General features: G+C 39.1%; 1 protein-coding gene across 1 annotated transcript in view; it reads right to left on the bottom strand.

The window, feature by feature from the left end:
- Unc80 (unc-80 homolog, NALCN channel complex subunit) overlaps nt 1-12360 on the bottom strand; it is a 204267-nt gene that overhangs the window by 147766 nt on the left and 44141 nt on the right. The window contains exons 16-19 of the mRNA XM_033763980.1: nt 10567-10714; nt 8438-8586; nt 5140-5306; nt 4328-4426 (exon numbers count right to left, since the gene is read on the bottom strand). Of these exons, the coding sequence (XP_033619871.1) occupies nt 4328-4426; nt 5140-5306; nt 8438-8586; nt 10567-10714 (563 nt within the window). The remainder of the gene's footprint in view (nt 1-4327; nt 4427-5139; nt 5307-8437; nt 8587-10566; nt 10715-12360) is intronic.

The following is a 12360-nucleotide window of genomic DNA, read 5'->3' as shown; positions in this document are numbered from 1 at the left end:
TATTTCTTTTTTTTTTTTTTTCTTTTTTTTTTTTTTTTTTTTTGTACCGGGGATTGAACTTGGGTCCTTGCGCTTGCAAGGCAGGCCACCGAACGGCTGAGCTAAATCCCCGGCCCTCAACACTCACAATTTAAAGGAGGAAAATTTTATTTTGGCTCACAGTTTATAGAGGTTTTACTTCATAGTTGCCTGGCTCCAAGGCAGGGCAGCTTGGCAGAGGGGCATAGCAGAGGAGAAAGAGTCCATGGCAAGTCAGGTAGGAAGTAGAGAGATCAAAGGAGGGGAGAGGGAGATAACTCTTCTAGGCCACAACCCCAGTGACCGACCTTCTCCTATCAGGCCTCACCTGGAAAACCACATTTAACTATTAACTCATCAGTAAACTGATTGATGGATGACCAGAATGTCCCCATGACCCAATCACTTCCCAAAAAGCTCCAGTTTTAAGAGGACATCTAGATATAAACTGTAACAGTGGCCCGGGATTTCTTCAGATTCTCTTTGTTGTGGAAAGTTTTCATCTCTCTGTCAATTTTGAGCGATAATTTTACAGGGTATAATATTTTGTTTCACAATCATTCTCTTTGAGGGACTAAAAATCTTTTCCCCAAGTTCTCCTGGCCTTTAAGGTTTATGTTGAGAAATCTGTTTTTCTGATAGGCTGGCCTTTACAAATTACTTGTCATTTTTCTCACATAGAATTTTAGTATTCTTTTTGTGCAAAATTTCTGGGATTTTGACTACGTCGTGTGGTAGGAAGTTTCCTTTCTGGTCATGACTACCTTGTTTCCCCCCAAATTAAGATGTAGCTGGAAAACAATCAGCCTTGAAATTGAGAGATCAAAAATGGCAGACCCAATAAGCCTATCTTTGCCTTACCTGCCTTACAGAATAGCCACCAACCAAAAAAAATACTGAGGTCTTAGTTTTGGAAAAAGAAGGTATTTCATTCCCAAATCTGTAAAATGTTGTACTATGATTTTGCTAAATAAAATTTTTATACCTGTTGGGTTATCTTCTAACTTCTCCTTCACTTCTATAAGGCAAAGGGGATTTTTTTTTCCCAAATCATCTAGCAATTGTTGGATACAACTTTTGTGGCATCTTGTTTTTAAGGCCATCACTGAGTATACGGTCTTCAAGTCCTGATAATCTCCCCTTGTATTGGTTGTGCCTACTGCCCATATTTTTAATTGAATATTTCATATCCAGGATTTATGCTTGATTCCTTTCTATAATCTCATTTGTTACTAAAATGTCATCCATATCTTGTATTTTCTTCTCTACTTCAACCAATTGCTGTGTACTAAGTCTGTTGAACATCTTATTAAATTCTTTATCTGTTTACCTCCTCTTTGAGTTCACTACTTTATGCATTTGCTTATTATTCCTTTGATCTCTTCAACATCTTAACAATTGATTTTTGAGTTCATTGCCTGAAAACCTTTCTCTATTTCAGTGCCTATGAGATCAGACTTGGGGATTAAGAAGTTTTGGAGATATCTTGATGCCTTGTTTTCTCATGTGTCTAGTATTTGTGTGTGTGTGTGTGTGTGTGTGTGTGCGCCTCTAGTATTTCTGTGTGGAAGGGTGAAGACTGGTAAGGGGAGAATATGCTATCAACTTTCTGTATATCTTTAGGAAGTACATCTTCCTTCAGGGGACCACAATATTGATTATGTCCAAAGCAGGCTGTAAGCAGTACAAGCTATAGAGTTAATTCCACAACTGGCTTGTTTATAGAAGTGAGGCCAGCCAAAGCCTACATGCTGACATCAGAGTAACTTGCATCCAAATTTCATTTCCACAACTAAAACCTTTTTAACTAGAAGGATAATGTTCTAATTACAACCATATATTTTATCTGTTCTTTTCCTAATTCGAGAATGCTTTGTCATTTTCCTCTGTGAACCTTGCCTCCATTAGTTTCCACAGAAGCTACACGACTGTGAATCCTTGCACATAGTCCTGCCCTCGCACATAGCTCAGCTTTACCCCAACTGATTACCAATAAAAATCAGTGGCTTGGACTGGCCAGGGTTTTGGCGATTGCATCAGCATCGGTCATCCTGTACCCTGCTTTCTATCTCTCTTAGTTCTATCTTTTAGTTTTTGCCCCCCCATCCCAGGCTTGCATTGAACAGGAGACTGAACAGGAGACTGGAGCCTACTGCAGAGGTTTCTGGTAGCATTTCAGGGGTTCCCAGCATCTCCCTGTGTTGTAATCTTGGTTTATTATCAACATATTAGTATATAATCAACATACTAGGATGAGTTCTGATCACTGCACTGCAAGAAGAAAAGAACTACTGATTCTGTTCAGCATCTACAGAACCAATCATTTATTAATCACATAATTTAAAACTTCAGAATTTTTACTTTTTCAATAACACAGCAAGACAGTGAAATAGTACTAATGACAAGTAGTTGGGGAGGTAGGAGATAAGGGGAGAAAAAAGTAAAGAAAAAAAATAGTCTGGAAAGAAGAAAAAATTGAAGAGCACATGAAAAACAGAAAAGTGATAGGACTTTGGTGCTATTTTTATATGTGCAATGGAGGGTGGGGACAGAGGGAGTTCGAGAGATTATCTGCAGGGTAAAAAAAGAGAAGAAGAGAAAGGAGGAGGAGGAGAAGAAGGAGAAAAAGAAGAGAAGCAAAACTGGAGGCTGAAGGACACTGCAAGAAGGCTGGAAACAAGGTGCTGGGAGAAGCTTGTGTCTGAATCCTTCACACACAACTTTTGGAGAGGGTTAACCTGATGTGTAAATGGAAGATACTACTGAAGTAAAGCAATAATTAATTTTGAACATTTCACATGTATAAACACCTCACTTATATAGACTATGACAGGAAGGAGAAAAATTAAAAGATAAATAAATTAAAAATATGCTTTGCTGATTGGATTTGTGTTACACAAAGCAGGGGAGAGGGAGACGTTTGAGAGGGTGTGTGAGGAAAAGTAAGTGAAGGAGGAGGAGAAGTTTAAGTGGCGTGTGATGGAGGGAGACTGTTTGATTCATGGCCAAGCTAGAAAAGTAACTTAGCTAACCCTATGAATTGGCCCTGTGGAAGAACTTAATACACAGGGAAAAGAACTATAGACAGAAAATCATGAATCTTAGTCCTGCACTCTTATTAGCACATTACCAGCTCCCTAACTTTTACCGAAAGCAATACCAGATGAAAGAGAAATAAATAAGAGAATAAAAAAATACATTGTGTTGGTAGCATTGACATAACACAAAAGAAGGGTGAAGGAAAGGAGATTTGAGAGGGTGAGGAGAGGTAAATAAAAAGGAAGAGAGGAAAGAGGCTGAATGGCACATTGTAAAGAGTACAGAATAGCTGAGACAAATTTATAGCTGAACCAAATAGCTAATTTAGCGAACCCTGTGTAACAACTCTTGGCATAGGAAACCTAGTATTGCTTGGTAAGAGCAAAAGTTCAGATTCCTTTGCTCTTACTAGTGCACAGCTCCCACACCACTTTTTCAAAAAGCAGTACCAGATGAAAGTACACACACACACACACACACACATGCGTGCAATATCGTTTCAGTCCTGTTTATACTGCAGTCAGAATTCAACTAATATGCTTTTCCCCTTTAGTTAAAAAAGTGGAGAGACTTTGTCTTGTAGAACTTCTGAGGTGCTCTGCTCCAGTCCTCTGTGGTTGTGACTGGGAGGGTTGTGTGTAACTGCTACTTGAGCTGATTCCCTTCCAGTGACTTGTTCTCTTGCCTGTCAGGGAGCGAAGGGCTGGGAGGTCTAGATGGATCACTGACTGCTTCTTGTTTCCTCTGCAGACAGTCTTACAAGCATCTTATGAGTGACTTCTAAGTGTCTGCTGAGCACTGCGGCCAGTAGCCCACCATGATGCTGCTTCAACCCTCACATTTCCTGAGGCCGCTAAAGCAGATGGCTTTAATTTTCACCATTATGAAAAGTGGAGAGGATGTCATGTCAAAGGACATTGGGATGAATCTCAGGGGAGGACCACAGTGTACTGGAGTCGAATCTATATTTCTGCGAAAACCGAGCACTAGACAAATTTATTTTACTCCTATTAAGCATACAGAGCTAAGAAAGGAAATTGAGGAGGCTCTTTGAAAAGCACAAGCTGGTTATTTGGCTTCTCCTGGAGATATTTGTGACACTGGGAATGAAAAGTAAAAACAAGGCAAAGTTCAAAGAAAATGAAAAACAACAACAACAAAAAAAACCCCAAATAACAATAAGAAATCAAGCAGCTGTGTAGAAAATAAAATTCTTTCCAGCATGAAGTACTCAAACATTTGCACTGGAGATAATGTGAGTGTTACTTACTGCTCTGGAGTCTGTGAGGGGCGACCAGACATGAAGCTCCGACATTCCTCGGGAGCTGCGGACACCTGGCCTTTATCCACAACGCTTCCGGCCTCTGACCTACACAAATGGTGCAATGCACCCATCACAACAGAGCAGGACACACCTCTTCATACTTCACACATTCCATAAAGCGAAACATCTGTTACAGACAGCATACCTGGCTCACAACCCTCTGTCACCTTGAGCCTATGTTTTACAGAATTTATACCTTACAATTTGACTCATGCTGCCTTCTTGCTTACCAATATCACTATTATTAAAGAATCCTTAAATGCAAACAGAATTTTGAATTTAGGAGTTTCTTTTAATCTTCACAAGTGATATTTAATATATAATCAACATAAAATACATGTGTGCTTACTAGAAGGATAATTTACATGGCACTGTACAGCAATTTGTCTTTTGCCATATGCAGATTATCACTTACTGAACTGAATGACACTGTATCAGAAATTACTTTTACTTTCTGAATAAAAGTGTACATTTCATATAGAAGAGAATAAAAGACAGATAATTCTTTACCATATTATTGAGAGCTATGCAGTGAAATTCAAATACAAGAAAACTTGGGGGAATTGAGTTCTGATTCTTATAGAAGTGGTATTTCCTTAATAATTCCTTTTCTGAACTGCAGTCCAACAATATCAATGATACACTTATACAAGACAGACTCACTGTGCTTTTACTAAAGTTAAACCATGTCCAGGACCCTCCAGACACAGACACTGACACAGGCAAACACAAATGGTAAGAGAGCTCAAGCTTCCAACCTTTTACTGCCTGCAGGTTTAGGCTCCAGCTCATTGTCCTCCACCTTCTTCCCTGGTGCTAACTTCTCAGCACTGTCAAGCAAAGCACTAAGAGCCACTCTCCTGAAGACATTTCCATGAGCTTCTTTGATAAACTGGACCAGCTGACGGATATCACAATATAGACCCTGGTTGAAAGCAACAGGAAAATGTGGAAAAAAGAAAGGTAGCTGTATGATCAGATTCAGCGGGAAAGAAGGAGAAAATAATTTCTTAGGTGTAGATAAGCATTGAATTCATAAAAGAAAGTGAAGTAGCACTGCTGAAATTTATGGTGTACTATTGTTCCTGTAGAACAATGCCAAGAACAATGCCAGTCATCCTTATCATGAAAAAGAATGGTTACCGATCTTCATATTCTGAAAGTTGACTAGATAGCTAGAGAGACATCAATATACATGCTTCATCATGGATTCCCACTTAACTATGACTTCATGAAAATGCTTACAGAAAAAAAGGTAGATAATTTTTTATTTAGACTAGAGATTTCTGTCTCTGTTCGGCCTCTCTAAATTTTGTGCATTAGGACAAAAATGATAAATCCTCCATGTACTTCAAAGCCCAGTTACTCAAAAGATGTGGAATTTGTTAGACACAATTAGCAAGTAATATGTATATTGTGGGCCAGTTTAACCTGAACTTGACTACAAAGTTTAGACTACAGGAATATTAATAACAAATATATCAGTAAGTCATCATTTGAAATTATATAGAGGACTTTATTTTTTACAGACTAAACTTTGCACAAGCTTTTCCTCCTACGTGTAAAGAGGTAATGTCTTACAGAAGTACTTATGTATGTCTTGCCTTATGAAATGTGCAGATCAAAGCAAAATGAAAGGAAAAAAAACTTCCCTTTATAGCTTTGGCTGATAAAACTTTAAGGCCACCGAGACAATTATGCCCAAATCTTTAGGAAAACAGAAGAAATGACCCTCAAGGATGACACAGTGAGTGTCCTCTGGGGCCTGTGAGGAGCAGGGCCCTGTGCACAGTAAGGAAGGATTCCATGGAAAGGAAAGACTACAGAGAGCAAGGGTGCAAAACTCCACAGAGAGCGAGGGCACCACATTCCTCAGAGAGCACACAGCAAAGAGCACTATGTGAAACAACAGCTAAGAACTCATGAGTGAGACTGAAGGAGCCTTCCTGGGCACCAGGTGCTACCTAAGATGTGGGGATCTTTATTTACATCACCCTGCAAAGCAGAGCAAGTAAACAATGACTAAAGTTTGATTTCTAGTCACTCTGTGAAATGGTGGATCAAAACCAAATTCACAATGATTTACAGAAAATTAAGGCTTACAATATTTCTATGGTACATGAGGTTGTGGATAAAAATTGATAATACAGAGTGCTGTAGTTTTCAGAGTAGAGATCTTTCATTTCTTTCCTTAGATCGATTCCTAGGTATTTCATTTTTAGGAGATGCTATTGTGAAAGGAGTTCTTTCTCCAGTTCCTCTCTCAGGGAGTCTGTTATTCATGTACAGGAAAGCTATTGATTTTTGTGTTTTGACCTTGTATCCAGCTACTCTACTGAATTTGGTTATTAAGTCTAGAAGACTTTTGGTGGAGTTTTTTGGGTCTTCTATATAGACTGTCATGGCTGCTGTCAAGAAATCAACCAATAACAAGTGTTGGCGGGGCTGTAGGGAAAAAGGAACCCTTCTCCACTGTTGGTGGGAGTGCAGACTGGTGCACCCACTGTGGAAATCAATATGGAGATACCTCAAAAGGCTAGGATTAGAGGTCCCAATTGACCCAGCTATTCCCCTGCTGGGTATCTTCCCCAAAGAATGAAAAGAATCACACACAGAGATATATATGCACCCATATTAAGAGCGGCACAGTTTGTAATAGCTAAAACTTGGAAACAGCCCAATTGCCCATCAAATGGAGACTGCATAAAAAAGATGTTGGTTTTAAAGAAATAAAATGGAGTACTACTCAGCCATAAAGAATGAGAAACTAGAGACATTTATAGCTAAATGGATACACACTGAGGCCACACTTTTAAGTGAAATAAATAGGCCACGCATGTGCAAATACCATATAGTTTCTCCGGTGTGAGAAACTGAAAGTGTAAATAAGGATCAAAATGTATAATAGACAGAGTGAAACAGGAAGAAAAGGTCCAAAGGGGAAAGCATAGTGGGAGGGGTAGGGGAAAGGAAAGCAGGGAAAGGAATAAATATGAGAAAAAGAGAAAATGGAAACAAAATCTTTGCAAATAGGGAAGAGTGGAGGGGGTGAAGGGAGGGCAGGAAAATGGGTAAAAATAAAAACCCAGATATATCATGCAAAGGAACAAATTCCCAATGATGAATGTCATCATATTGCAAATGTAAAATTGACCAATAAGCTAAATGAATGAAAAAACTGATCATACCTACACCATTACCTATTTGATAAATTATTTAGAGCTACAGCCAAAACGAATGAACGGGGATGCCTATATGATACTGGAGGTCAAAGAGCTTTGTTGGATTAGCTATGACATCAGCAATCATAAATTTTCTTTGGTGTAGGGTGTTACACTGTTTATCTAAAGTGAATAACTTCAATATTTTAGAGTTATTTTAAATATCACCTTTGATTTAGGCAGACTAGCAAAGAGTCTCCATATGTGCAAATGGACCGATTCTACATGAGAGTAATAACAGCTACAGGACTGGTAGTTTGAAGACTGCTCCTCTGCTTCCCAAAGAAACTGGAATTCATCTATTTATGACAGCTTCATCAGCCTTCAATTCCATTTAGTATTCTAAGTCACAATCTCTTGGCAGCAAATGAACACTAAGCTTTTACAGACTGGTTCTCCTACCACACTACTTGTTACTTCAGTGGTTTAGCACAGTGTTTTATGAAAAATGGCTGAAAGACTACAGTGTTCAATAAAAGAAAATAAAAACCAGTTTTAACAGTGCAGGGGTGTGAACTTTTAAAGTACCTATGGTTTCGAATAATGCTTGCATATTTTATGAACCAATAATTTGAGCTCTAGCGTGTTCTTTCTGAAGGGCTCAAAATACCTTGCAATGATTTCACCACCACCACACAATCTTTGAGATGGAAGGGGAGTCAATCTGTATGCAGGGCAGGGAGGAACAAGAGGAACAGCACTATAAGGCTTCCCTGGGAGTTACTGGTCACTTTGGGGGAAATGGATACTTTAAGATTTCAGATCTTCTTGCTCATGACCCATGCTGCAAGCACCAACACAGAAGTCCTGTGGGAAGAAGAGGGGAGCCTCTCACCAGATTCTCGGGGCTGTGCAGTTCATGTGTGGTTGAAGCGCAGCGTGTGATGAGGGACTTAAACATGGCACTGACAATAATGCCTTCCACATTTTGGGCTGTGGATTTGTTGTCTACCGTGGTGAAGTTGTTGCCAAACCCAGCCTTGTCTGGAATGCAAAGGCACAAGTTACAGACAAAAATTCTGTTAAGCAATACAATCTGAAGGAATAAGGAAGTATCTCACACCCAGGAAATAGGAAAAGACCACACATAATACAGAAACAGAGTACTAAAGTTGGCCAGTTTAATAACCTCTACATGAACTTGAAAATGAATGAATTATAATCTTTACTGTCATTCCTACAGAATTTTCAAGTGAATTTGTAGAGCATTTTGATTGATAAATATTATCAAAAGGAAAGAGGGTCAACTGTTGACTTAGGTTTAGAGTCATTTTTAAGTAGGTGATCACATTTAAAAAATGATCTGCTAAATGGCCCCTCACTGGAGAAAGAGTTAATTTGTTTCAGTCTTTGTGGTGAGGAGGAGTGCTGGCTACTCAATGGAAACTGTCCAGTGTGCCAGAGGTGGAAGGAGGCAAGGCCAGCCAGGTGAGCTGGGCAGTGAGTGGAAAGGGAGAGGCAGAGAGGAGCAGCATGAGGAAGACTTCCATAGACATGGGGAAAAAAACACCCGCCACCAGCTGTAGAATGCTTCTCAGGTATGTGAAGAAGGAAAAATCTCCAACACCCCTCAAAGCCTTCCCTTTCAACTCATACACACATATAATGCTAGAGACTGCGCTTGTCAACCTCATTAGTGTTTTATTCTGGTGTTTCATGTATCCACACTTGGCCCATAGGGATTCTGCATGGCTAGTGAACCACCTATGGGAGGGGTAATCCTGCCTAAGATTACCACATTGGGCCCCATCTGGCTAATCCATTCATTGTGACCCACTTCTACATCTCAAGAATCCCAGGAGGAACAAGGTGCCTCAAAATAACACACTTTATTACCAACCTCTCACTGTATGTGCCAAATGATGAGGTTATTTCTAGGTTTTACATTACTAAGAGAAGTATTTTAATCTGTTTATAGTTCCTATCTCATATAACTTAAAAAAAGAAAAAAATATTAGCTTGTAAACAAGAATTTATCTTGCAGATCTCAATTACAATCCTCAGTTCATGGCTTTTAAATTTATAATATACTTGGTTCAAAGTAATTCTGATAACATAGCTTATGTTTCTGCAAAGGAGCATTATTTTTAAATGTGATAATTAAACAATAAAGCCTGGGATGCAACCAGGAAAACTGTTCCAAAATCTATCAACTATGTCTTCAATATAATTAATTAACTGTGTCATATGAAGAATAAAAGCTTTCAATTGATGTTTGCATTCAAATGGTACTAAAAGGGGCTGGGTTTACTATAAATGCAACTGTAACTGTAACTGTTAATCTTGATATGTCAGCTTCATTAGATTAAGAAATTCCTAGCAGATCAGTAGAGCACACTCTTGGGTGTGTCTGGGTAAGTCATGGCGATGTAACCTGGAGTACCGTATGTGGTCCCTTGCCCATTCCTCTCTGGCACTGTTCCCCTGCTCTGCTTCCTGTCCACAATTAATTGAGATACTTGCTCATATTTCTGCCTTGGAGTCAGCCTACCATGGACCGAACCCTGTGAACACTGAGCCAAATTAAAGCTCTCCTTCTTTAAGTTGTAGGTGCTGGGTATTCTGTCCTAATGATGGGAAACCAAATACAGTAACTTAGCTCTGTTGAATTAATACATGTATTTCCTGTCTCGAGATTTATAATGAAGTCATATAAAAGATCATGTGAGATACCGCAGTCCTATGACTAGTACTATAAAGATCAAAGAGTTAAGGTGAGGATGCCATAAGTTTTATCCAGTTCTCATTCACAGAGGTGAGTTTTTCTCAGAGGACAAAATGTGTCATCAAAGATGATGTGCAAGTATTCTGCTTATAACCTGTCTCACACACCTACCCCATGTTCATGCATGCCCACATATCCCCTTTTTAAATTCTATCTCCACAAACTTTGGATGCCCTTGAAACACTACCTGCTTCACCTCATATCGACTGCTCCTAGTACTCAGGAGCAGCTTTACTTACTGTCGGTGACTGGCTCCATACAAAATCCTAGCAAAGCATGCAAGAAGTCCACTACATTATTGAGAGAATCCTTGTTCACATAGTCCCTCATGGTTTGTCGAAACTGCATCTTATCTAGCTTGTATAGCTTAGTGAGGCAGTTCTGGGCCTGCAATGAAGGAAGAAAAGTGAAAAAGTCAAAAGTACCAGCTTAAACTACAGCTATCATTAGCCTAAAACAGAAGCCTTCAGAAAGAAAAGACTTCCATTCATCCCCACTGGCTGGTGCCAAGCAACACTGCTAGCCCCTTTTATCTAAGAAGTGGGCAGAGACACACCAGGCAATCTGTGGAAGCTTGCACTGAGAAGAACCACTCCTCAGGAAAAATTCAAACCCAAACTCTAATGTTGATCCCAGGAGGAGTTCAGAATTTCCACCAAGATCAAGATTTAAAGATCTTAATGAAAATAATGCAATTATTTGCATTATTGATAGGCTCTTGATGACCCAATTACATAATGTAAAATTATGATAGGTGATAGAATTAGCAATTCATGGAGCTTTGTGCAAAAAAGAGGACCATGCCACTCCCATGCCAAGCACTTATAAAGTATGTAGATTTAATGAAAATAGTGAGGGAAAAGAGAGTAGGAAGTAGGTTCCAGTGTCCTCTTACATGGCTGGGAGGAAAAGTTTGTTGAAACACTTAAGAAGTATAAAATAAAGTCTAATTTGTTTATTTATGTGTGTGAGTTTTGTTCTGAAAATATGGTATTTAAATAGAAGTCAGCCTCTTAAAAATGAAAAACATCACTGGCTACACCCTGATACTCAAAATAATGGTCTATTTCTTATAATCAACCCAATAATTTTGCAACCTGGCAAAGAAAAAGGGTATGGTTCCTGCCACAAGAACTAATGAAGTGACAATTACTGGCTGTAGCAGGCACCAAATAAAATGCTGATACTGCTTGGGAGTGCTGGGGGCCTTCTAAGCTCTCTTCTACTATCAAAAGAAAAATTCCACTCGTGTGGTGCTTTGCTTGCATGTGCATCACATTTGACTTTTACAGCTCTATGATTTGCTGAGCATTCCTTTATTACAGTCAAGGTGAAATGAAACTCAAAGAAGCCAAAGACTTTCTCCAAATTGATACCATAAATTCCACAGCAGAGCCAAAATGAGAAGTCAGGGTCTTCTTTCTTAATCTATAGTTATTTCTCCTGTGATGCATATTCTTCTCAGTAATAGTTCAGAAAATGGGTTTTTTTGTTGTTGTTGTTTATTTGTTTGTTTGTTTTTTGTACCGGAGATCATCCTCCAGACCTTGTGCTTGCCAGGCAGGCAGCAGTATCACTGAGCTAAATCCCCGGCCCTAGAAAATGGTGATTTTTAGAAATGTGCTTATGTACTGCCCATTAAAAAAAAGATTTAAGATGATGGGTAACAGAGATCAATTGGTACCTTGGGAATAAAAAAAATTTATACGAACAAAAGAGATACAAGAAGGCCCATCACAATGGAGTGGAATGGGGAAAAGGCAGAAGTCTTTGGGTGGAAATAAAAGGGTAAAGTATCAAGGAAGGAAGGATAGCTAGGGGAGGCTACCATAGTTAAGGCTGGAGAACTCTGCACACCCAGGCACAGGCATGGCAGTCAGATTAGGAAGGCAGTGCTTGAGAATCAGAATCTTATTGATAGGCTCTTGATGACCCAGAAGAAAACTTCAGTTGCACTATAATTTTTTTTTGCCTAATATATTTGTTTCTTTTTTTTTCTTTTATTGAGGTTATTGGTACATTTTAGGTATACA

This window comes from Fukomys damarensis, unplaced genomic scaffold, assembly GCF_012274545.1.
Source record: "Fukomys damarensis isolate Sample0158 unplaced genomic scaffold, DMR_v1.0_HiC HiC_scaffold_16, whole genome shotgun sequence".
NCBI classification, from domain to species: domain Eukaryota; kingdom Metazoa; phylum Chordata; class Mammalia; order Rodentia; family Bathyergidae; genus Fukomys; species Fukomys damarensis.
The sequence above is the reverse complement of the archived record's forward strand: the minus strand, read 5'-3'. Positions and strand labels throughout refer to the sequence as shown.